The 25043-nt window shown below is 45.6% G+C and overlaps 1 protein-coding gene across 4 annotated transcripts in view; it reads right to left on the bottom strand.

Annotated features, from left to right (window-relative positions):
- Window positions 1-464: 464 nt before the first annotated feature.
- GDPD4 (glycerophosphodiester phosphodiesterase domain containing 4) overlaps window positions 465-25043 on the bottom strand; it is a 40195-nt gene continuing 15616 nt past the window's right edge. For 2 of the 4 annotated variants that reach the window (XM_074932975.1, XM_074932965.1), the window contains exons 2-17: window positions 23256-23464; window positions 22565-22668; window positions 21857-21883; window positions 21412-21505; window positions 15682-15741; window positions 14002-14100; window positions 11610-11703; window positions 9900-10045; window positions 9451-9533; window positions 8439-8589; window positions 7663-7887; window positions 6683-6840; window positions 5227-5374; window positions 4050-4132; window positions 2409-2491; window positions 465-1543 (exon numbers count right to left, since the gene is read on the bottom strand). In XM_074932975.1, the coding sequence (XP_074789076.1) occupies window positions 1512-1543; window positions 2409-2491; window positions 4050-4132; window positions 5227-5374; window positions 6683-6840; window positions 7663-7887; window positions 8439-8589; window positions 9451-9533; window positions 9900-10045; window positions 11610-11703; window positions 14002-14100; window positions 15682-15741; window positions 21412-21505; window positions 21857-21883; window positions 22565-22668; window positions 23256-23438 (1770 nt within the window). In that variant the 5' untranslated portion in view covers window positions 23439-23464 and the 3' untranslated portion in view covers window positions 465-1511. The remainder of the gene's footprint in view (window positions 1544-2408; window positions 2492-4049; window positions 4133-5226; window positions 5375-6682; window positions 6841-7662; window positions 7888-8438; window positions 8590-9450; window positions 9534-9899; window positions 10046-11609; window positions 11704-14001; window positions 14101-15681; window positions 15742-21411; window positions 21506-21856; window positions 21884-22564; window positions 22669-23255; window positions 23465-25043) is intronic. The other 2 variants (XM_074932991.1, XM_074932982.1) reach the window with 2 other exon arrangements.

The raw sequence follows: 25043 nt of genomic DNA, 5'->3' as shown, positions 1-25043 counted from the left end.
CACTCTCCACCTCCTATTTTTGCTGCTCTTACCACCATGTGAGTGGTACCCACAAAAAATTATGACCCAGTTATGGATGTGGAGCATGGGAAGTGGGGGCTCAACACCATCAGTAGCATCCTCTCCCCAAGCTTCATAGATCTGGACCTGCCCTACACCAATCCACCAGTCCTTTAGCTCTTTTCCAAAGGATGATGCTGCTGCTTTTTTTGCATTTCTAGCCTCCAAAATACTTCAGAATTGCAACTTGGAAAGGTTTGAGTGTTTCTTATCACAGTTAGCTCTTAAACCTAATGCTTCCCTGTCACAATTCACTTGTGATAGATTTATTTAGCAAAACCACTGAGTTGCATGAGGCTCATGTATGAGAAAATGTCTATAGCCTGATTCAGGCAAAGACTACTATTTTCTTCACCTTTCCCAGTTTGCTGAAACAAAAACAAAACAAGACAGGAGAGCTAAAATGTATTTGAAACAGCACTTGTAATTTACAAAAAAACATGTTCTTATTATCCGTTCAAGTAGAAATTTATGGCTTAAACCTGGGAGATGCTTACATCTCCCCTGCAGAGCAGGGCATAGATTCCCTCCCCTCTGTGTGCTGGCAACCACTGGGAGAAATGAAAAATCTGAATAAATCCCAGGGTGCAGCACAGGTATACAGACCTTCCGAAACGAAAAGCAAATGGGACATTTGGTGGGACTGATTCACACGCAGCTCAATGCTTCTGAAGAAAAGTGGTGTACTCCTGGTCAAAGTCCCAGTAACTAGATGGCCAAGGCACCAAAAAGTCCTTCAGCATCCATGGGAAGATACACCCTCATCCACAGCCAGGGGGAAAAAGTTGTCCTGTTCAGGTCTATGACAGGGCAAGAATGGGGAAAAGGAAAAGCTAAACTGCCCCCGCCTGGGTTATAGAAAGGCACAGACCCTAGTGACCCAGCCAGCAGCACCTGACCATTGTGGTGGGGCTAGTGTGCTCTTGAGGATGGAAGAGACCTGCGAGGAGGGAGGGAGTGCAAGGAGAAGAGGCTGGTCTGACAGGAGAAACACGGGAGCTGAGGATGAGGAGGACTGGAGGATGCTCAGATCTTTGCAGTATATGTAAAACACAGCTGTAGCAACAGAGAGTTTATGGACAACGGGAGGGATTACAGGATGATTGCCCTGTGGGATGTCAGTGGTCTCAGAGGAAAGCGGTGGCTCCCATGTGGTCGCTGCATCTCATCATGGTGCACAGCCTCCTCATGGCTGCAACTCCATCTGTGCTCCGCTACACCCCAGGGATCCCCACCAGGCACAGGATTGTGAGAAAAAATGTAGAAGAGGTTCAGTGCTCATCTCTGGCAGGTTCATGAAGGCAAATGGCTCCTCCTCACCAGGCAGATCTGAGCCCCCCAGCTGGCCCCTTTGGCAGGCTGGTCTTTGCATTGCAGGAAGGGGCAGCAGGGGACAGTCTGCTCTCCAGTCCTCATCAAGATGGCAGGTCCATGTCCCCTCCCTGCCCGTGTCAGGCCGTGATGGCAGGCATGTCGCTGAGCTCTGGAAAAGGGGACACACAGTGAGCTACCGAAACATCTGCAGTTGTTTTGACAGCCATCGCGGGCAAACAGAACCTGGCTGAAAATGCATGTAACCCAGGTTGGGTCGTTTTGTCTGGATGATAACTCCATGGGTGCAGAAACCTGGTGCATGGGAAGATCTCCATCCAACCCCACCCTGCCTTGCAGACCCAAGAATGCTCAGCACCTCTGGGCTCTCTTTTCACAGCATTTCAGGGTAATGCATATTGGAGGCGATGTCTGGAGGTCTGCCCCAACTTCTGCTTGAAGCAGGGCTGGTTAGATCAGGCTGCTCAGGACTTTGAGCATCTCTGAGGTTGGATATTCCTGACCTGTGTGGGCTCCTGTTCCAGTATCTGACCACCCTCATGGACAAGATTTATTTATTTCTCTTTATATCTAGTCAAAATGTCTGAGGCTGAATTTGTGCTTTTGTCACTCTACATCCAAGAACCATCTGGGTCCATCTTCTCTACACCCTCCCATTAGATGGTTGCAGACAGCGGTAAGATGCCCCTTGATCTCCTCTCCCACTGTGCAAACCCAGATCTCAAATGTCCCATCTTTCATCTTAGTGGCCCCACTGTGGCCCCTCTCCCATTTGTCACAATCTACTTGGTACTGGAGAGCCTGAATTGGACCCAGTGCCTAGATGTGGCCTCACCAGTGCTGAACAGAGGGCAAAAATCACTGCCACCTGCACCCGAGACTGAGACAACCCAGGATGCAGCCATCCTTCTCTACAGCATAGGCCCCCATCACCCACCCATCCATCAGGACCCCGATGCCCCCATGGAGACGGCACTGAGTAGGATGCAGATCCTGGCTCTCCTTGCCCTTCTCACCTGTCCTAAACTTGTTGTAGGTCCCGCTCTCCAGCATCGGGCCACCGTCATGGGCACAGCAGGAGAAACTCTGCTCTCGCCACCTGTGTGGAACAAAACACCCGGGGGTCAGGCCACCGCTTGACGTGGTTCCCCCCGCAGCACCCTGGTGCCCTGGACACCTTTTCTGTACTTGGTCAAGGCAGGAGCTGCCCTGGTATTTTGTGATTTGCTCAGGTCTTTACCGAGAAGGATAATGAAGGGTAAGTGCATGAGTGATGTCTAAGCATCCACACTTCACATGTGCAACAGCATTTTGAAGGCAACTTTGTGACTAAGCCTTGTTTTCTAGGAAATACTGAAGAGCTCAAAAGCCCCAGAAATGTTTGCAGCCACTGATTCCTAAGCAGCCAGGGGGATTTAAAAATTGTGATTTTGGTGCGTTCATAAACCAGGTAAACAAAACCACGCAGGGCTCTCGGGCACTGCTGGTGGCCCTTTGCTCCCAGCAGCGCTGGGAATGCCCTTGCTGCAATGCCAGCCCAGAAGAGGTTGCTACTTGGCTGGATCAGAAGCATCTGCAGGACCCTGGGAAATGCACGCACAACGTGACCAGAAGGAGGAGACAGACATGGGAAGGTCTGATGGTGGTGGTGATGCATTGCAGGGGTGATTGTGAATCACCCTGCGACCTGCAGCCACTAAAGCAGGACCTGAGGAGAGCAGGGCAGGGTGAGAGGGGAAGGAAGGGAAGGAGCCACTTTGCCTTGGGAAGGCAAAAGCCTGGATGCCCAGCAAACATGCCATACCGCTGCTAGTTCAACACCTGGCCATACTGCTAATTCATTTCTTCACCATCCCAGAGCAAAATTAGAGCTTCCACTCTTTCCTATTCCAGAGCAAGTCACGGTTACAAGCAATCCAGACTCCTTGCCCAGGAGCTTCCCAAATTTTCCCCTTGTTGCCAGCTGTAGCACAGTTGTTCTGCCAGCACCCCTGCAGAAAACACCCCTGGGCTGGCTGGTCTGTTCCTTTCACCCATCCACACCCAGCACCTCCTACTTTCCTTGGGCACCACTGGGACAAAAGCACAGGCAAGTTCCTCACCCAGCCGTGGCAGAGTACCCCACAGCCCAACCTGACTTGCTGGAGTGATCCTGTTCCATGAACCCCAGATTTCCCAGTTATGGGAAACAAAATGTGGCATTTGTGACACACTCAGAAATTTTCATCCTGGAGGATGGATTGCTTCAGGGGCTTTGGCATACGCAGAGAGACATGGGATGCTCACATATTAACACGGAGAGCTTTCCTCCTAAGTCGGTCCAATGCAACAGTGACTAAATAGTAATAATAGCAAAATCAGTTCCTTTGCCCATCAACTTTGATAACTGGTTTATGTTACTGTAAATCCGCCATGTCTCCACTGAGTCCTGAGCATAGGCAATGTCTGAGCTGCCAAAAGGGAAACAGAAAATGTGAGCAAGCAGGAGAAGCAGAGAGGTTTTTGGAGACTGTCAGGGCTTTCTTGTAGCTCCTGAGGGGAAAGGTGACGTTTTCAAGCGTCATTTTAACCCTTCAGATCACCTGAAAGCATCCCTCCTTCCCTCCACCTGGTGCAAAAGATCAGGTTAGGATGGCCATTAGCAACTTGGTAGTTACCAGTGCAGAGCAAAGATGAGCGAGATGAGGAGCACAGAGGTGAGATCTGTCAGGATCCACATGATGTTGTACTGCTGCGGAGTCTGAAAGAGAATGACAGAGGATGTGTCCACCACCAAGGACCCTGAAATATGCAAAAAAGTTGCCCAAGCTCATTCTTGCTGCTCAAATATGGCCATTCAGCTGCCTGGTTTGTATGTGGAGTAACATCCCTCAGGTGTTTAAAGCATTTGGTGGCATTTCAAAGTGGCTACTCAGCAGTGGGTGTTGGTGCCAAATCACCATCCTTCATAAAAACAGGTCTGTTGTGTGGCCAAGAAGATTGTACCACATGACAGTGAATATAACAGGGACCTCTTGTTTGTACAAACAGACCCTGTAGTTCCCTCTGCTTTCCTCCAACATTAACCTCAACTAGTGGCATCTCATTTTCTTTGGTAAAATTGTCCTTTAGTGAGCACCACAGAGAGTCTGGGGTGGTTCCTACTTTAAGTCTTAGAGCATCTGAAGATCCATCCTTAGACTAGACCTCCACCCACCCTCAGAATGAACAGAAACACTGCAATTGTCTCGATGGGAGCTTCGTAATATCAGCTTCAAGACTGTGAAGATGGTTATTCAAAGTAGTAACCTTTAGGCTGCAGGGACTCTGGTAGAACCAGTGCCCCAGCTGCTCCTTAGCCCTCCAGGTTGTCCAAGGCAGAATAGAGAACAAAGTATGTGAAAAAAACTCTTCCCAGCAAGGAAGGGTTATTTCTATGGTTGTTTCCCTCAGTCTTGTGGAACAAGACCAAGATTGAGAAGGGCAGTGGGAAGCCCTGGAAAATGAGGAACTTCTGACATCCATTAGGTGCTTCAAAAGCTTAGAAATGGAAATCCTCACACATCAGCTTGTGTCCTCAAAGACCCTTTGTTTCTCCCCACACAAGTCTCAATATGACTTCTTTTCCTCACATCAAGGCCTAAATGGCAAATCCTAACCACTAGAGTCCTTCTACCTGAGCCAAGAGAAAAGAGGAGAAAGGTATGGTGATACCTGGAGTGGCTCAGAGGTTCCAGGTAAGCCAGGTTCAACTCAGGTCCTTTTCATGCAAAGGGTCCTGTATCCATACATGAACAGGCCCATGGTCTCCAAAGGTAACCGCGAACCCCTGGGAGGGGGAGGATTTTTGCTTACCATGAGGAATAGTGGCTGGCTGAGATTCCTCAGTGTGTGGACGGCATTGGTGGTCACGGAATGTGCCCCAGAGCACCACGCCAGGGAGAAAAGCCATGGCTCATTGACCACATAGAGATTGGTGGTGATGTTTGCCTCAGCATATTTCCTTTAAAAGACCAAAAGGTAATAGTTAATCAAGCCTAAAGTTAAGCCTTAGTTAAGCAAGGATGTTAGTGCTTCCTTTGGGCTGAATCAAGGAGAGAGAGCAGTTTTCTGCAGGAAAGGCTTGCTTTAGGACCTAGATAAGGAATAGAAGGGAAAGCCAACCAGCCAATAATAAATCATTCACAACCGGTTAATACAGACTAGCTGATCCGATGGAAGACGTTGCAGTTAGAATGTCCAAAAAGTCAAAACTTTGCTTACCCTTCTGCCATACAAATCAATGTAATGATGTGTCTGTAATCTCCTAATAGTGTGTTCAAAACAACCATGAAGATGGCTACTCATGTTTCTTACATTTGCTGCATCAATTCATCGTTTTTCAGGTTCTTATAAGCAATTGAAACTTAATATGAAGTAAGAGCACACTCTGAATAATGGTAAAGGAATTTATCATCAATATCAGCATTTGTAAATCTACCTAGGTTCTATCCAGGGTTCACCCAAATGGATCTACCAGATCCACCTAGGATTTTACACCCTGTGAAAATTATCATTGAGGAAACACGAACATTACTCTCATCCAAAGGATTCAAGTTTTTTGTTTGGTTTTTTGTTTTTTTGTTTTTTTTTTAGATTAGATTTCAATGGGTTTGTCCACTGGAAAGAGCAAAAGAATCCTATTTACAAACAGAGAGTCTGACAGGTAAGACTGGTTTTTCTTTTTTTCTTTTTTTTTTTTTTTTTATATGAGAGAACCACTTTGGAAGCTGCTGCAAAGAATGTGGAGCCTTCCATTGGAGAGATGACATTTTCAGTGTGTCACAAGCAGCAGAGTACTGGTAGTAACAGAGACAAGAAATGAAGTCTCCAAAACACCAGCTACAAGAGCGTGATGGTCTCTCACCACAGCATTATGCACTCATACTGGTGCTTGTGGAAGAGCCACGGGAGGTTAAATAATTGTTCGTGCATGAGGCTGAGGATGTCATGAATAGAAAGACACACAGCTGTGTTATTCTACACAAAAGATCCTCACTCAGATCCTGATCAAGTAAATATGGACTTGAGCACAGGGAGGGGTGTAATTACATATGCTACCTCTTGGCCACACACAGGGTCGGGGTGAACTACAGTCCTTCACTCCAAAATTGCAGCCAGGATGGATGGCCACTTGATCTAAAGGAGCTCTTCCCAAAATGCTCATAGATACTGGAGCTGGTCACTGGAGGGAGACATTGCCACACGCATGATGCAAACATAGCCCAGATGCAGTCCACCGGCTGTACTTGGGGTTGAAACTGCAACCTACCTAATATCTTCACTGGACATCTCAGTGTAGGCCAGATTGAGTTTGACAATATTGTCCATCAGTAGGTCTTCAACTGGGGCCTTACTGCCCACTGTCTGCTGAAACCCAGGAGCAACAGATTGAACAAAGGACCTCATGTCATTCTCCAGCCACAGGACCTGGCAGGCAACAAGAGGACCCAGTGAATTCACAGCAGACATACTAATATGCCCTGCCCTTCACACAAACCCAGCAAAGATAACATCTTGAGGGGCTTAACCCAGCCTGTCAAATGACGTGTTCCTTTCAATGATCAAAGAACATTTGGATGCAGGGTTAAAACTTGCAAGTCGCTTTCATCAGGAAATAACTATTCACTGTTCCTTGCTTATCAGTTTGAAATCAGTGAGTACGTTTCACACAGCCCAACAAAAGATGCGGTGTTGGAAATGAATGAAAAGACAGCTTTGGTTTATGGGAAAAGCAACAGAAAATATTCTGTTCTCCCATTCTCCCAGCATGGGAGAAGACATCTTGTGCAGACACTGATCAGAATATCTCCCCGGACGTCGATGGGTACATAACCAGATCCACATGACTTTAGCATTCATCCATTGCCAGGGGAAAGAGGAAGGCAACGAAGGCTCCCAGCTCCATGTATTTTAATTTAAGACAGGAATTTTTTTTATGCAATACATAAAATAAGCACGGGTGGCAGGAAGCAGGCTGCCAGTTATTACAGTGATGAAAGGATGCCGTTAGGGGACTAAGGCATCAGCGGCTGTATACACTGGGTTATCTCCCTGTGCTGCTGTAGGGTTACACCATTTTGTACCTGCTGAAAAGAACCAATAGTAGGAATATACTCCAAATGATGCCTCTTAAAACAAGTGAAATGCAAGGGGCCATACTTTATGCAGGTGAAATCATGCAGGGTATGACCCCAAAGTCCCAATTTGGAGAGCAAGAAGCAGGGATATGGAGGAGTGAGGCCACCCTACCAGATTGGGTTTAATTCCCGACTCGTTGAGGATGACTTCCAGGGTTCTGTTGATCCACGAGTTCCTGTAAGGATGTTTCTCTGGAGGGCGGTAGAGATCAAATATCACAAGTTTGTTCTGACTGTCTGCAAGGCGCAAGAAATTACTTAGCTTGTAAATTGACTGATTCATTGCCTGGTTTTGATCTGCCCTTGACAGTGAGCCCATGCATGAAAATGGTTTGTCCTAGAAATAAACAAATATTAAAAAAAAAAAAAAAAAGCAAGTCAGTCAGGCGGTTGCCTCTGGGAGTCAGCTGCATGCAAAATATACCTCTAAGAGGGAAAAAGTTTGACATCAGCCCTCAGCAGTTGAGGATATTTTATTTTCCTTAGCTCTTCTACTTGGGAAACAGGGGAAATTAACCCACTGCTTCTGGGACCTAAACTGCATAGTGCACAGCTAGCTCTGCTGTGTTTCTCCGTCCCACTGTGTTAGCTGTGATTATTATACACAACACCTTGCACGAGTAGCTCTTGTCTTCTTCCCACAGCCCATGTGTTCTGTTGCTGCAGTAATAAGGAGCCACAAGAACACTCACCAGCTAACTGGTTATAGGTCTCCTAAGCCTAAAGGCCAACTGGATAAAGCAAGGAGACCCCAACTGAAGGATTTCTATTGGCTTCTTCGAGTTTTGTTTCAACCAGTAGTTTCTCTCCTAATAGTCATGTTATTAAGTAGTAGCCTGCTGGTGTCTCTTCTACATCCAGTTGATGATAGTCCTTTATGGCACTTACCTTAAGGAACCACATTCCAGCATTGAGCTCCTGGAGGGTATCCCAGGAGAATAATGCAGCATTTTGAGTAGTATCATTGGGGTAGACCTCCTTGATGTTAGTTGTCCTCCTCAAGGTGCTGTCATGCATGAGGAAAGGAACCCCATCATAGCTGTTGGAGAGCAAGAGATCAGGTCACCTGGGGTGTGGGTTCGTTCATGGCATGAGCAGAGTCAAGCCAGGTCGGAAGAATATGCGGGCCACCGTGAATGTAGCAGTACAGCCTCCCTCCGTGCAGAGAGTGGGAAAGGGAGGAAGGCTGAGGATGAAGATACCAGGTTATTTCCAGCTTAAATACTGCTGGGTGACCTTGGAAAAGTCATGCCTGTCTGTGCCTCAGTTTCCTCAGGGGAAAAGTGAAGATGGTGGCATTTATGCCTGCTAGCTCCCTAGAAAATGGATAGTAACTTATGAAATCTCTTTTTGCTGACACCAAAGTGTTTGTATGGGTTTCAGAGGACTGAAATCAAAATGGACATTGATGGTAAGGCAAATTTTTTTCTTAGAGAAAGGTCTACATCAGTAGAACATCTAAGCATTAGTATTTTTCTCATTCAGTGGCTGCAAACTGCTCATCCTGCACAGGGTGTTAAAAATTCACAGCAATGGATTCCCCAAACAAAGGCAATTAAAGATCCAGTAATTAGGACAACGCTGTCACAAGTCTGAATACAATTTTCTGTTAGTTTGTAGGCCTGATACAACCTGGAATTCAGGCTAGGGTAGGGACTTGTCTTTATACTCTGCAAAGCATTTAAAATATACCGTAGAAATAATGATTGTTAAATCGATAGCTACAGCTTATTGACTTGACTGAGAACAACCATGCCCTACAGCGCCTATCATCACACACCAGCTGAGGGACCCTGTCCCAGCCGTCAGTAAAACCGAATTGCCTGGAGCTGCATGTCTCCAAAGGCAGCTCTTAGAAGCAGCAGAGTATATTCTGTGAGATCAGGTGGTTTTGCCTTACCTAATGGTGACATCTGTTTCAAGACCATCCCCACCATATTCAATTGTCTTCTGAAATGACATCTCAGTATTTTCTGGTGCCAGCTGGGAAAAAAAAAAAAAAAAAAAAGCACACGAGCAGATTATTTTCAGACACACTCTGGAGGACTGCAGAAGTACTTTCTGTCTCTTTGTAATACCTATGGTTTTTATTAAGGGAACATCATTATTTTGTTAAAGTGTACTGTTTGTTTTCGTCCACTTTAGCCCCCAAACCCATCTTGTCCCTCAGGAAGAGCGTTATCCTTGTTAGTAAACCCACGCAGTGATATTTTTTACATGCAGTCCCAAATGGAAATATCTCCCCTTCCACCCTCCACAGATCTCATGAGGAAAAAACACAGAAGACAATGATGAAGGTAGCAAGATACAGGATGAAGAAACGATGTAAAATAATTTCTTCAGACCTACCATTGGTGCTCCACGGTGTCCAATGAGGGCTGGCTTTGGTCCAAGTGTCCCCATCTCTCTGATGCAAGGAGAGTACATTCCCAGAGGTATCAAGAAAAGAAAGAGAAGGATAGCCAGGTATGGACCAACAATTATCACCTGAACAACTGAAAGAATTTGAAGGAGGAAGGCTGGAGTTAATTCATATAGTAATGTACAGGTTTGCCTTGCAGCTTGACTTTCAATACAGCCCTCCAGCTAAGTAGCTGTTGGGTTTTGTCCCATCCCTTTTTCCATCCCTCCCTCCCCTAATTTTCACTTTCTCTCCAAACAGCACGACCCAGAAAAACAACGTCAAAGCAAGGACATGGGATGTCTAAGTCAGGTCTGCAGCTTCTGTGCTTTAATTACATCTCACTACGCCTCACAACAAGACATGGCCTTCATTTCTTTTTCTTTAGAGGTAGTGCAGTGAAATATCCCCCATCTGTAGAAAAACAATCCTCAACAGAAAGATGCTAATTTTTTTCATACTCAGATAACAAGCAACATTTTGAAGTTTCATTCACAGTGAAGAAGAGGAGGAAGCTTTCTCCTTCAGCCTTAAGATGAATACTTCCCTGGTTCGTTCAGATTGCTGTCAGTGACCTTCTGAATGTGACCTACAGAATCCTACACTCTGACTGCACGGGTATTGACTCTCAGAAACTCTCCAACTCATTACCTACAGTCTTCTCTGGAGTTTGTAGACACATTGCCCAAGAGCCCCAGTGAGCCTTCACCTCAGGGAACAGTACAGTTCCTCTGAGAAATGAGTACCTATGCACCAACATCTCTTTCTTGAGTGGGTACCACCACCCCTCTGCACGTTGTGACAGTGGCTCTGAAGGAACCTGGGCTTACACCAAGCTGATGTATTGAGCTGAGAGTCCATTAGGCATGGTGGACTGCAATGTCTCGGGTCCCAGCATATTCCCCCTCCAACCTCCTCAGCTGTAGTTCGATAAGAAAAATCCTGAGCAGGAAAAGATGCTTTCACCAGCCTGTTCGGTCTGTGATTTTTATTACAAATCAGTATCTGTAGGTGGGTGTCATGTAGATAATTTTGGCTATATGAAGAGGCTAGGTCAGCCAAAAGCAGTCAGTCCCAGAGCCAGGCTCTTCTGCAGTTGCTCCTGGCATCTGGCCTTGTCCTTAGACTACTTGGTCACACTTCTCGGAGGAGGACAGGAACTTCCCACGAGATAACACTAGGAACTGATCGAAAAGCTCTCTCCTCTATCTCAGCTGCCTTCTCCTGAGATGCACTAGTCTGAAGTGGATCAACTAGACTGGAGACCCATTCTGGGACAGCAAACTGAGTATAGCAAGCAAAGGTCAGCCAAGAGAGCTGCCACTGGCTGCTTTCTCCCGCAGAGGGCTGAACAAATCTCCATGCGTGACTCAGAACACGGGCACTTCTGCTGATCTCCTCGGTCTCGAGGCAGGTCACTGCCTTGGTATAGGCCAAAACTGTGCAAGGGAACATGCAAACCCGTAACGTGCCTGGACAGCCACAGGACAATGCACAGCCCAATCCCCAGCCCCGCTAATTTCCCTGGGATACACAGAAGTTAAAAGTCTCCTCCAGCTGGAGTGCAGGTGTGGGAGGAAAGGGCTCCTGCACACCTGTTCTCCCACACTGATATAAGTCTTTTGTCATATAAGGAGCAGGAAGCAGAGCTACTGTACCTTTCTTATCCGCTCTGATGGTGTGAAGAGCCACAGGCCAGGACAGGAGGACCATGATGGTTATTGCCCCTATGTGGAGGTAGGGAGCTGTGATCTGGCAAGGAGAGGGAAGGATTTTGGTCAAAGAATGAAGTGTGGAGGCAGATGGAAACAAACCCCAACACAGCTACAGCTTTCCACCTGGATGGGCTCCTGCTGCAGATACCAGCACTTCAACCTCTCTCCCACACCTGTGTTGGATCCAACAAACACCTCTGGAGTTGGAGGAAAGATGTACACCCCCAGGCAGGCCAGCACCCCAGGCTGAGGAGTGCCCCCCACTGCACTACACAGCTCTCCTTTCTGCTAAGGCAGCTGAGGGCGACATGGCTGTCCTCGTCCACGAGGACACGACTGCCATCCCTGCTATGCCATAATCTGTAATTATCTTCCAGGGAGCAGCCAGTTTAATCCAATCTAACCCAAGACAATCCCACCCGGGTAATATTCATCTCAATACCACACTGCAGCTAAATCATTAAACTGATGTCAACAAACCTGAGTGATAAAATGTGGTATTTACACCTGCACGGAACTAACTGCTGTGGTATAAGAGAAGCAGTTAATCTGGTATATGCCTGATCACAGACTTTATTAGGCTCATATACACCCTGCAGTACCTAGTTTCACATATTATCAGTATATGCCAGAAAAATCATTCATTTTCATTTATTATGAAGCATTTAATTCACTTGCATTAGGGCTAAATGCATTTCTTTTTTTTTTTTTTTTTTTTACTTGCAGTTCAACGTGTAGATATTTTTCTTGATTTACTAACACAAAACAATATATTCATTTAATATTTATGATATATTAGATGATACCTATTACTGGACAGATATAATAAATGGACTTGATTTCTTTCGTCCTAAAGATTAAACGAGAAGATCATAAACCAAGAATCACTTCTGTGCTCATCATGAACGCATGAGCAGAGCTGGAAACCAAGCAGAAATAGTTTGTCAGTTGTAGATACTGAACGGGTGTTGGTATGACACACTTTTCATAAAACTAGGCAAATTTGTCAAAGAAACCAGTCCACCGTTTTCTCATGCTTGTCAGAACCCCCTGGTTTCTGTTCCAGCTAGAACTGAGAGTTATTAAGGTATGTGCTAGGAGAAAAACTATCCAGATGAAAGCTTTTCCTATTGCTTAGCTCATGCCTGATTCTCTAAGATGGAAGGGTTGAAGGAAGCAGCAGTTATTGTACGTGATACTGCCTGCCCTGGACACTTGAAACCAACATCTTTCTATCAGAAGCAGGATTCAGTTGCGTAAGCAGAGGTGTCATCTGAGATGTCTGGGATATTTGAGATAGCTTTGCAGGGCTAATGGACACGACACAGGACATACAAGAGATTCATGTCCTTTGGGAACAGGAGCAGGAGGCCAGGTGAAGCATCTCAAAGGACACGAACACCCAAATTAAACAGCACCAGTGGGGAACCCAAAGGCTCTTGTGTCTCCTTCTCCTCATCCACCTCCCCTGGAGTCTGTAAGGGGGAGAAGTTGATGGTTTCTCCCAACGGTTAACAAACTCTGCAGAGCAGGAATGTGCAATTAACCCCACCCTACAAACACCACATCTGCGATTCTTCTTCCAGTCCACATCCACTGCTCTCCCAACATCCACAAGCAGTAAGACACATGGAGGAGAGGTGACAGGCCCAAATAACATCTGCAAGGCAGTTGTGTAGTCAAAGGCTACATACTTTTTCCTCCACAATACATGTGGGGACCTGGATGCTCAAACTCTAAACAGCACCAGGCAGCTCTTGCCTCTATCTTCAGATGTGGTGAAAGTTGAGGAGACCAGCAGGCCATGCACCCTGACCTCTTGCAAGCAGCATGTTCTCCCACCTGACACCAGCATTCCCTACTTGCTCCCCAAAAAATTCAGTGCAGTCCTGCCTCAGGAGATGAAGCTTTTGTGAGTCACAGAAGACCAAAATTGTTCTAATGCTAAAGCTGCTGAGCTTTAGGGAGACAGTTCTTGCTTCAGCAACACTACCAGCCAAAGGGATCTGATTTACCTGCCCCGGGCACATGCAAATGCAAAAAACCCAGTACATCTACAATATTTTTGCAAAAAAAAAAAAAAAAAAAAAAAAAAAAGTGATTTCCCAAACTGAGACATATTACATCAGATAGCTTGAAACTCAACCTTGGGTCTTGGCTTCCTTTCTCCTAACAGGAACTGTTAAGTCATACTAAAAGTTTACCCCAAACTATGTACCCTGCCAGGAAAACCCATGTGAAAAACACCCACCATACAGAATATTTTCTACTAATTGCTACAAAATACTTCTAGAAACAAGCTACTCTTTCAAACAGACCTCCCAGCCTCTCTTACCTGAAACGACAGGCGGACAGTTTTCCACTGATCTCCCCAGAGTACCGACAATATGAAGAGGGCTGTGATAGAGAAGCCCAGGACAAGAAAAGTCCCAATCTGGAGAGACAAGACATAGATCAGCTTCAGCTTTTCTGCGCAGGGTGTGCCATCCATTTGACTCACAGGCTTATTTAAGCAGTTTGGACTTGGTAAGTTTACGATGAGTGAGCTGGACTATGCCAGTTCAGAGAGATCCAATGAGACTAAAACCAGACAAACAGTGCTATCGACTGGCTTTTCTGTATGGCAAGACTGATCTTAAGTGTTGGGTACCCAACTAAGTCAGCCCTCAGGGCTCGCTCTACAATCATTGGAGAAAGAGGGGAATTTCCAGAGGTGAACCATTCCTGCTTGCGTTATGATGGAAGACGTCTCTCTCTCTCTCTCTTTTGATGTAGATGGAGCCTAGATGATGATCAGTTTACATTAAATTCCTGACCTGCAGATGGCTAAATTCAGAAGGGGTGAATTCCACCCAGAAGAGACAGCAACACAGCTTCCTTGTGCTATGAGCTGCTTTGCAACAGGCTTCAGCAACAGCACACACTCCCGTAATTAAGAGATGAAAGGTCACTTTTTAACCACAAATGTGAGGAGGTAGCTCAATCTATTGTTCAGCTTCTTGCTCAGTTTGGTACGAGCACAGTGGTGTTGGCAGGCTCTTCTTGGTACATCATCTATCTGCTGAGAACTAAGTGCAAGTAGAAAATGGACCAAGGCCCTAACCATTCTTCAGGGGGATGCTACAGATCAACACCTGAATAACTCATCCTTAATCTCTTCCACCCAAGGATGCAGTCTCTTTTTTTTTTTTTTTTTTTTTTTTTACAAATTGTTCTACATCTTTCTGGTTCTTCTAGAAGCCAGTTTTCTATAGTAACAATGACTCTGTATCCATTACTTAAATGAAGAAACACAGGATCAAATAACTGCATGTTCAGCGAGACCCTTCTACTTCAAGATTTGCAATCACATTGCAATCTCCCCTAAACTGCATGGCTAGAGGCTGATTTTTAACTGCCTTACACAGCCTCATAATTCTTGAGAAAGGTGATTCTAATGCATCGTTCTGCAGTGACAACTCTCTGAGGATTTGTTTCTGCACCTTCAAAACTCCAGGTGGCATTTCCCAAGCCACCCAAAAGGCATAAGGCACCGGGATGCCTTCAAAAAGCCAGATTTCTCTTCTGCAGGGACAGCGACCACTTTTTTCACTGCTGCCAGAGTCTGCTGCAGAACATTATGCTGTGCTTCTCATGAAGACTTTGCTTTGGTCTTCATGTTAACACTTGTAGACATGTCAAATATAGGCATCTTCACCTGAATGAGTCATTGCCGACTCCTTCTGGAGTCAGTGGGGAGAAAAAGGTACTTTAAGTGTGATTCATCTCATCTTAATTTAGATGTCTATGACCAGCTGGATGAATTGCATCCTCAGAGGATTCATTTCCCTCCACTGACTACAAAGGGAGTTCAGGTGGAGATACCATTTTTGTGGGTATCTAAAGTCTCCTAAGATTAACCTCTTTCCTCCCTTCTTTCCCATAACAGAAGATGTTTTTCATGCAGAGAAACACCACAAACTCAGTTGATTTAAAGCATGGATTAGAGTTACCAGAAAGCCTTGACTCTCCCCACCTTGTGACTCCAGTGTAGGTACAGCTGCTGACCTTCTGCAAGCAAACACATCGCTAGGACCTGGGAAATCAAGAATAGATTGTTTGCATCCTGGTAGAAGATGATAAAGTGTGTTCAGTGAGGTAGTTCTGGCATTATTTTTGCATTAGGAAATCACTTTACACTACGTCTTCCTGCACAACATCAAGGCTGTTAGCAGAACAATTGTATGGAGAGAAGTGTTTATTGCTACAGTAAAAATACTTCTGAAATGGCCAAGGAAATATCAAGGGTGCCCTGCAGGATCACGGGTAAAATTGGGCACTTTGGGGTACCACTTTCAATGACTTTTCTTTGTAAGTACAAACTCTGAAAGAGGAATGATGGCCAGGGTTAACTGCTATGGTATGACCCAATACAGCACTAACTTTGCCTATTTTCTGTGCACTGCTTGTGATTAGAGGCAAATCAACCACGGGAGAGAGGTCAGGGAATAAAAAAATGCCTCCAAAGCACCACAAAAATACAGAGCAGACAGCAACGGGGACAGCGCTTCCACAGTAATTGCAGGAAACACAAGAGACAGGCACATCTCAGAACAGGGAAAACTGCCTTGGAGATTAAAAGACTAGTTTTTGGTGACTGGCACATTTCTTCCCTCCAATGGCAAGTTGGAGCTCTTGGGGATGGTTCCTGTGAGGCATGGCACAAACCCCAGCCAGGGCAGCACACAACCCAAGAAGCCCTCGACACCAGGAAGCAAAGGATGAGGAAAGCCAGTTCACGGCTCTGATGGAGAGTTTCTTCAAGTTGTCCCAGACCTAAGCAGCCAATGAACCTGGAGATGAATTTCACCAAGAGAAGTTCGTTTCTGCCATGAAAATGCACAGGTCTGTGCTCAGGAATCTCAGTGCCTGGAACAAGCTTCCTGACCACTGTAAGGGACAGTTTGGGGACCAGTATCACAAGATATCAGGATTTAGAGAAAAGTATCTATTAGTAGACATCAGTGCTCTGATGAGAAGGATCATTTATGATGCTGGCACCTCCAGACTGTAGGACAGTGGGATTGTATGAAAGCAGGACATATAGATTCATGGGAAGAGGCTCTTCTATCCCGAAACACAACTACAAAAAATGTAAGCTGTTTCCCATCCAGCTAATATACACTCTCTTTCCAGGATCATGCTGATTTGAAGCAAGATATAAGCACAGCAGAGAATACAGATCAACTTTCAAGTGCTTCTTGACATGTTAGCCTCCTTTAATTGAATCCTACACCCAGCACATGATGAGTAACCATGGGAGCAGTTCAGAGAGAACTGAATTACTGCTAAAGATCTTAAGCCAGCCCCATTTAAATAAGCTATGTCAGAAAAAAAAAAAAAAAAAAAAAAAGAGGAAAAAAAAAAAAAGAAGACACTTTTGCCTCTTTTCTGCAAGCAATGTTATACAAAGACCTATCCTTGCCTAAGGTACAGACAAGTACTTATTTCACAGGTCATGCTCTCCCCTGCTGCTGTAGTACAACTTTTGTATGAATGATGCATCACATCTGGGAATGTCATCGACGGGTGAGCTCATTTTTATGGATGGAAACAATATCTCCTTATCAGCTTACAAGAAGAATAACCTCCAGGTTTCATCCTTGGAGGGTGAAGAAGGAACTCTTGCAGTTGCACCGCTGATCACTGTAAAACACATCTTGCTGGACCAGTGATCGGATGTCATGTGCACCCCTGAAGTTTCACATCCCAAGCCACAGTCACCCAGCTCATCCTGCTCCTCAAAACCCGCCTCAGGACCCATCCAACAAGCTTTTCCACAGAGAGCAGCTGCCTTTAGCAATGTCCCACATGCTTGCACCTAGAACAGGACTTCCTCAGGCAAAGGGACAACCATCACCAGCAGATCTGTTCCTCCAAACTGCTTCCACACGTATTCGGGGATTGTCCGATACAAGTACACACACATGTGGGCTGAGGTGACCGGTATGTTTCTGACTAGCACTGCTGAGGCTAAAGCCAAGGCCCCTCTTGCCAGTGCCATCATCTCTCTGAATCTTACAGCCTCCAACACTTGAATTCTTCTCTTCTTTCATATGAAGTGTGGAAGTGTTTCCCCTCCATCATCTACCCGCAAAGTGGCAGTTAAGGGATGCTTCCCGTGGCAAGAGAGATGGATTCACTGCAAGGAGGATTGCATCTCTGTCTCCCTCTTTCTGAGTAGATGCACTGACCACAAGATTATGCTGCAAAAGGATGAACGATAGATGCTTAACCCCACTCTACTTCAACATGGGAATGAGTTTGTACTTATTTCAGTACTGCTGGTGAGGCTTGGGCAGGCTCTGAACCTACCACCACAAGGACGTGGAGGTAGGCACTCAGGCACTCAGCTCACCTGAAACATCTGCTCACCTAAATGTTCACAAGAGCAGAATCCAGGTGCTTACATTCACTTTCTAGCAAAAGTGCAGCAACTCAGAACTTGTCTGGTACCCTAGACACTTAGGGATGGAGGTTTGAGATCACTTTTTGAACTTCAGTGCCAATGTACTATTTTGAGTTTGGTCTTAGCTTACAAATTGACACAACACATCTGAACCTCTTTGTACAGTCATGAGTCACCTCCCCAAAACGCTTAGAACAAACATGGTTGAACTGCGGAGAGAAAAATACCATGTTTGAAACACTGAACAAGAAAAGTTTTTTCTTCTCCACTGAGCATGAATGGTCCTGCAATTAGACCCCTCAGCTTAACCTTTTAGCTCTAATGGGGATGAGAAAATTGTCTTGGGGAGTGATAACAATTGAATTAATTGAAATTGATTGTCTGAAAAAATTACAATGATGCATGTGGACGGAGAGCGTCTTTGTACAGACAGCAAGTGCTTTTTTTGTGCAGCATTTTGTCCAGCTGCTGGTGGCTGGTGGGCAGGAGAGTGTTTGCTTCAGTGGTTCACAATAAGGTCGTGGAAGGAGGCTTGCAGGGTTGGGTGGGTGCTATCATTAAGGAAGGGGGCATGGTGCTCACAAACAAAACCAGACCAGATGCTGGTTGCTATAAAATCTTTTAACAAAGGCATCAGGGTGCTCCGCTTTCTGATGTGATGGGCTGCTGATGCAAAACATCACAAGGAAACATCGCCTGGGTGAAGGTCTCCAGTCCTTCCTGCAACACGTGTGGGGATAGTCTCCATCCAACACTGTTCAACCAGAACATAGGATGTAATTCATTGTGGGGGCAATCTATACGGCCATCAGCTATCTGAAATGTGTTAAAGCAATCCAGCTATCATATGCTACCACACTGGCAGATTTATTTAGATGTGAAAGGGCTGAGTTGCACTTGTGAGGCTCCCAGTGTTTTGCTGGGTGGTTCATTAAAGGCTCCAGCGAAGGGCCAGATGCTGTGACAGGGAAGGTCTGCAAAGAGCGATGGAGGGGCAATCCCTGGTAGAGTCTTTCTCTGAAAGGATCCCTGCTGGGGTGAGCACTGCCAAGCCACAGTTGTCGTCACAAGACCCTGCACGCAGGCATGTGACCATCATGTGACTCCACATGTTTTTGAGATAGTGGGAGCATGAATGGTGGTGGTGATTACTTTTCTCACTCCCCTTTCCTTCAAAACTTAATCCTATTTAGGTAACAGCTCTGGTGGCATGGGGCCTCATGCCTCCCAACACCCACTGCTCAACATAGATGCATGCAGCAATCTTTCCAAATGAGACACGATGACATGGTGATGCAACCAAAGAGGGCAAGTGCCCTTAAAAGTACCCAACAAACAGCTTTGGGTGGGTCAGTTAACAGTTTCATGAAAGCAAGGAGCAAATGTAGGGGCTATCACTAGAGCAGAGGAACCTCTGAAGTGTTTCGCTTGTAGGACTTGTCTGATAGCATCCAGACTACTTGTACTCTATCAGGTTTATCTGTGCTCACCCTCCTGAGGAAGGCAAATGTTGTTGCCCTCATTAGACAGAAATGAAACGCTGAGAGGAGGAGGAGGATGTGTCTACACAATAAAGAGTGGGACCGAGGCTGAACTGAACCATGTAGGACACCACTTTCACCTCATATTTTCCATCTTCCTTTCAGGCTTTACTATACCCATCACCTGCCCCAGTAGTTTGCAGTCGTCACATTCATGCTGCCAAAGACATGAAGCTCCTCTAAGAAAGTCCACTGCTTGGACATTGGCTGATATTTGGATCCAGACAGAGCATGACCAAGCTGACACATCAAGCCCCAGGAGTCTTCTGGATCCTCAAGCCCAGGAAAACCTGTAAAGCCTGTTTCTTGCATATGTTATGATGCGTTAGTCCGATCTTGAGGTTGTCTCCAGACCCACAGCCTGCTGAGGTATGATCTCAGAGGTATCATCCATGTCACATGGACATCTCTGGCAAAGCTCTGAGTTGCCCAAGGTAGCATTGTAACCACCAAACCACTCACACTACTCCATGGCCACTGGGAAAGCCAGGTAGGCTTTGCTGAATAATAGATGTGGAGCCCTAGAGCCACCAGGATGTCACAAAATCCTTGTAATTAAATAGTTATTTATTCTACTCAGAGCTCAGTTAGTCCACAGCTTTTACGATGCTATTGATCACTGTGGGCATGGCCAAGCAGCCGACCTATTTATCGCTTTGGTTTTTTATTACTAGCACTAGAATAAAATCACTATTTCAGTGATGACAGAGGACCCCCAGAAACTTATTGTGTTAGGCACTGCATGAACAAAGCAAAAAGAGATTCCCTGCCATGAGCAATTTACAGACTGGCTATATGATGTCACATCATGGAATGGGTAAGAACCGCAGGAATTGATGATAAAAGCTGGTTGTCTTGGTCACAGAGGTGAGTCAAAGCCATAAGCTCCCCATTAGCACCTGGCATTTCAAAACGAAAGTTGGAGCAAGCATGAGGCTGAACGTGGACTCCAGTCCTTGGAGTTGAAGTGGTTTCTTAGCGTAAAGCTCTGGATGAAGAAGGCGGAAACACAGATACAGATCTGTCTTTATTTGGAGAGTTCCCTACAAGGGAAAGGACAGAGAAAAGGGATGAATAGGTAGAAATTTTGGGAAACACTTGCTTTTGATATGGTTCCAGTAACCAAAGCAGACAGCAGATCAGAATTCTAGAGAAAATTTCACAGGATTTGGAAAAGTGAATATTTCAGAAACATTGCCTCTTCGGGGGTAAACATCAGTAGCATTTTCTGGCCGTGTCTGTAGTCTCTACCTAGAGGTAAACCCTCCAGCAAAGAAGAGTGAGTCAAAGCAACTTTAGTGATAATGTTCCCCTTCTTCTAATGAGTCTTTTTATTCAGGATTAGAGGAATAACTCAGCCTTGCTGACGTATCACCACCGCTATGTGCCTCAGAGCTCCAAACTTCCCTGCTGTCAGAGCAACAATCTTTAGCTTCCCCTAAATCTAAATCCAGCCACTCTGGCTTGGCTTTCCTTGGGTTCAAGGAGAGACTGGACACATTCATGGAAGAGAAAACATTGAGAGAAATCACAGAAACTGGCTCAGAGCCCCCCAAGCTGTAACTGCTCATCCACAGGAGGGTATGGGGAGAAAGGACCATAAACACTCGTCGTGTTTCTAATATTTCCAAGGCATCCACTGTCTAAGGATCTTATGTGGGGCTAGGCTGAGCTTTGGTCTGACACATTAAAGTCATTCCTATGTTTACTTTTTACAGCTATAAATCATGGTCAGCCTACAAGGAACTTTACTTACCAATAAGAGCGTGATGTACATAAACAAGATTGCAGCTACAATAAGGAGAACGAGAGACCAGAGAAACCAGAAGCCCAGGTTCCCATAGTTATACCTAAAAAGCAATAAAATATTATAATAGTGTTTGTGTCTAGCACATGGACTGGAGGGGAACAACAGCCCCGTTCTTTGAAATTTTGAAATTTTTAGAGCAATAAAACGAAGAGGGAATGAGGAATAATAGAGTCTGTAACATGCAAAAGTGGTTAAGAGCCTCCTTCCCCAAATCCATGATTGTATTAACCACCAGACTAACATCTCAATGTCCTGGGGGGGTAAAATACAGGACCAAATTGATATCTTTGCTCCAGAGAACTCCCAGTCTGACTGTAAGACACAGCACCTTGCTGCAGACAAGGCAGCCTGGGGAAACAGTAAGATGACATAACTCAGGCCAACAGCCCACCTTGTCTGCCTGTGGTTGTGTAGGGCGCTGCAGAAAAAAAGGAGATTTGAGTCAGGTTTTGAAGCAGAAAACACCAGAAAGCTGGAGGAGCTGCAGAGGGATTGCCCAAGGAGAGAGAGGGGGAAGCTTTACCTTTTACTCATAAGCCTAATAAGGATGAATAAAATGAGTACACCTTCCCTCCCCATAATAGTTGAGATGTTTAAATTTAATTCTAGGGGCCAGATTTGCATAACTGTTACCTACATGCTGCAGAAAGAAAGAATTTGCATAAATCCCCTGCTGGTTATTTCTCACTTTGGAGCCTGGGAACATGCAGTGCTCTTTGCAGTGAGATAGCTGGTGCCATGCCTCTGACACCAGTCACTATATTTCTTTAGAGGGAACAGGATGGTGAAAAAGACTCAGACAAGGAAAGGAAAGAACTATTTAGTCCCCTTCGCTCACAACTTTTGTGATAATGATTCTCCCCTTTCTCCCAAATTCGCACTTACGCTTAAAAACTGCAGCCAAGAAAAGGGCAGAGCCTCAGAACCTCTGAAGTCACTGAACATTTAATTTGGATGCTGTAACCAAGAGTTTAAGGAACCAAATCTTTGGCTAAAGTGCCCTGCTGCAGGACACATGCCGGGGACGGTGCTCAGCTCTTCCCAGCCACCCTGGGGACCTGCCCGAGAAGCAGAAAAGGTGAAAAAAAATGGTACTTACCAGTCAAAGTTATTGTAGTCATTTTTAGCTTCACCCCACATGTACAGAAAGACCAGAGAAAAGCAGAAAGCTCCAACAAGCAGTGGGAAAAACACGCATTCCCGCTGGAGAGGGAGAGGAAAGACAAGTGGTCAGAGCCTTGGCTACCCCAAAGCAGTCAGAGCAAATGACAGATACTTTCAGGATGTTCCTAAAGCACGTGGCATGGTGTTGGACCTCCTGAAGTAAATATGGAGATGACTTCCCTCCTTGTCCCTGTGACCAGGGGAATGTCCTCAAAAGCGTACTCCGGGGTATTTATTTTCAGGGAAAACAGATCTCATGGCTTCACAAATGAACAGGATTTTAACCTCTTCACATGAGAGGGAATTGCACTACGCAGCAGCCCTCTTTGCAATTCTTACTGCACACCCATCCCAAATTTTACTTTAATTTGATGCTATGGCTTTGAGATGTTTCACTGGCTGGGAGGGGTTGGTGCAAGGTCCTTTTCTACCCCCACAAATCTGTTACCTGCGTGATGGCACAGACAAACTGAGCTTGCCACAGAAACACAGCGCTACATCAAGCACTTGGGGCAAAAACTAACAACCCGACAGATCTTGGGTACAAGACCTCAATCACTTGGCAGCTTGGACTGAGCTGTCCCTACACAGAAGTCAATGTTTGTGCTGATTTTGAACTAATTTACCGTCTTGCAGCAGCATTTCCCAGGCTCGGTCCGTCTGCGCTGGTACCGCTTCCACCGGCAGCTGTAGAAACCAGCCAGGCAGGAGATGAAGGGCTGATGCTCATACCTCTGCAGCAAGCGCCGACGTACCACCTTCAGCTTCCCAAACTTGAGCCTCTTGAGGCTGGTGGAACTGGCCTCCATCTGAGTGGCTTTATCTCATCTTCCTCCTGAAACAAGACCACAAGTTTTATGGGGAGACTGTAACCCTCCTTTCCTTTTGGGTAAGATTTTCATATCAGAAAGAAAAGATGAAGTTTTCTCATCAGGACCAGCAGGAAAGGGTGCTGAGGACGCCCCATTTAATTGTATATACCAAAGTGAGATGTCTAACAGAAAAGCATGGTCACTGCAAGCCCTGTCAGCAGTCAGTGGTACTCCTGGTTGTAAGTTAGGTAATCTGAATCACCTCTGAGGAAACCTCCACCTCCTTTTGACTATACAGGGGGCTTTGGAAAATGAAATCACCAACTTAAGCAATCCATGAAGATTCTCAGATCATGTCAGATGAAGCTGAGCCTAGGCTTAGCCATGGGAACTAGTTCAACTTCACGGTGACCTGTCCACAACCTGCTACCAGTTTAACTAGTTCACGTAGGGAAGAGACTAACACTCTCCAGGTAAACATCTCTCTTATCCTGGCAACATCTCTACAGCACTGCAGAGACTGATCCCTTAGGAAAAAAATATTTCCTGACTTAAAGACCTTTATTTGGCACAGTTTTTCAATGGTGGAAAGAGTAGTTGTAAAGATGCACACGTGGGAGATCTCTTCATAATCGAGATTTTAAACAAAGAAGTTGGTGGTAAATGGCAACCAATGTAGTAAACAGCAAAGCAAATAGCACAGGAGTTTGTGCCGGCAAAGAGCAGCTCACCCAGCAGGACACTATCAAGACTGCAGAGAAAGTTTTAGAAAAAGAAAAAAGTCTTGTGTGGGCATACAAAGAAGCCCCATTATCCAGCACTTCTTTAGAGTAGAGATATCCAGAGACGTTTTTCTGTTGCATTAAAAAGTGTCATCGTATCCTTGAGTCCATATCGACCATGTACAAATCCAGGCATGCCTGCTCCAAAGTCCCAGTTTAGAACTTCAAATTCCCTGATTTATCTGATGTAATAACAGTCATTTAAGAACCAGAATGAACAATTTGCTGCACTATAGACACGGATGAAATGCACACACAAATTGTTTGCAAAGAACCCAGAGACCAGCGTGTCTTTACAGAAATCAGTGGATAAAGCCTTGCAAACTGACACTCCCAAAAACCCGATCAGTCTGCAGAAAGCACAAATAAAACAGAGACATGAGATGCAAGTTATAACTGAAATGACGCATCCTTGGTACCCTTTCCAAATATCCCAGCCCACTGGCAGCAAGGAGAGAGGATGGAAATGAAACAGAAGGGGGTTTTGTTTGGATCATTACTAAGAGAGCAGTGCCAAAGCGTGCCATGCCCCGAACGCCTTCCCGAGACAGACATGTCTGCACATTCAGGACAGTCACAGGGAAACACACGCTCTTGGATACAGTGGGGTTAAGCCATGCCTAGAAGCTCAGCAGTATCAGATCTGGGCACTAGGAGTAAAAAATTGATGCCGATCTCATGTGGTGATCCTGCTCTAGAATTACTCAGAGCACAGGCAGGGGTGCGGGTGTTATGCCACTGGCGAGTGGTGCTGATAACAGCTGATCCTTCTGTCTTCATCAGTCATCCTCAGGCAAACCTGGCATAAACCCAGCAAGTA

The sequence above is a fragment of the Athene noctua genome, chromosome 1, assembly GCF_965140245.1.
Source record: "Athene noctua chromosome 1, bAthNoc1.hap1.1, whole genome shotgun sequence".
Classification (NCBI taxonomy): domain Eukaryota; kingdom Metazoa; phylum Chordata; class Aves; order Strigiformes; family Strigidae; genus Athene; species Athene noctua.
The sequence above is the reverse complement of the archived record's forward strand: the minus strand, read 5'-3'. Positions and strand labels throughout refer to the sequence as shown.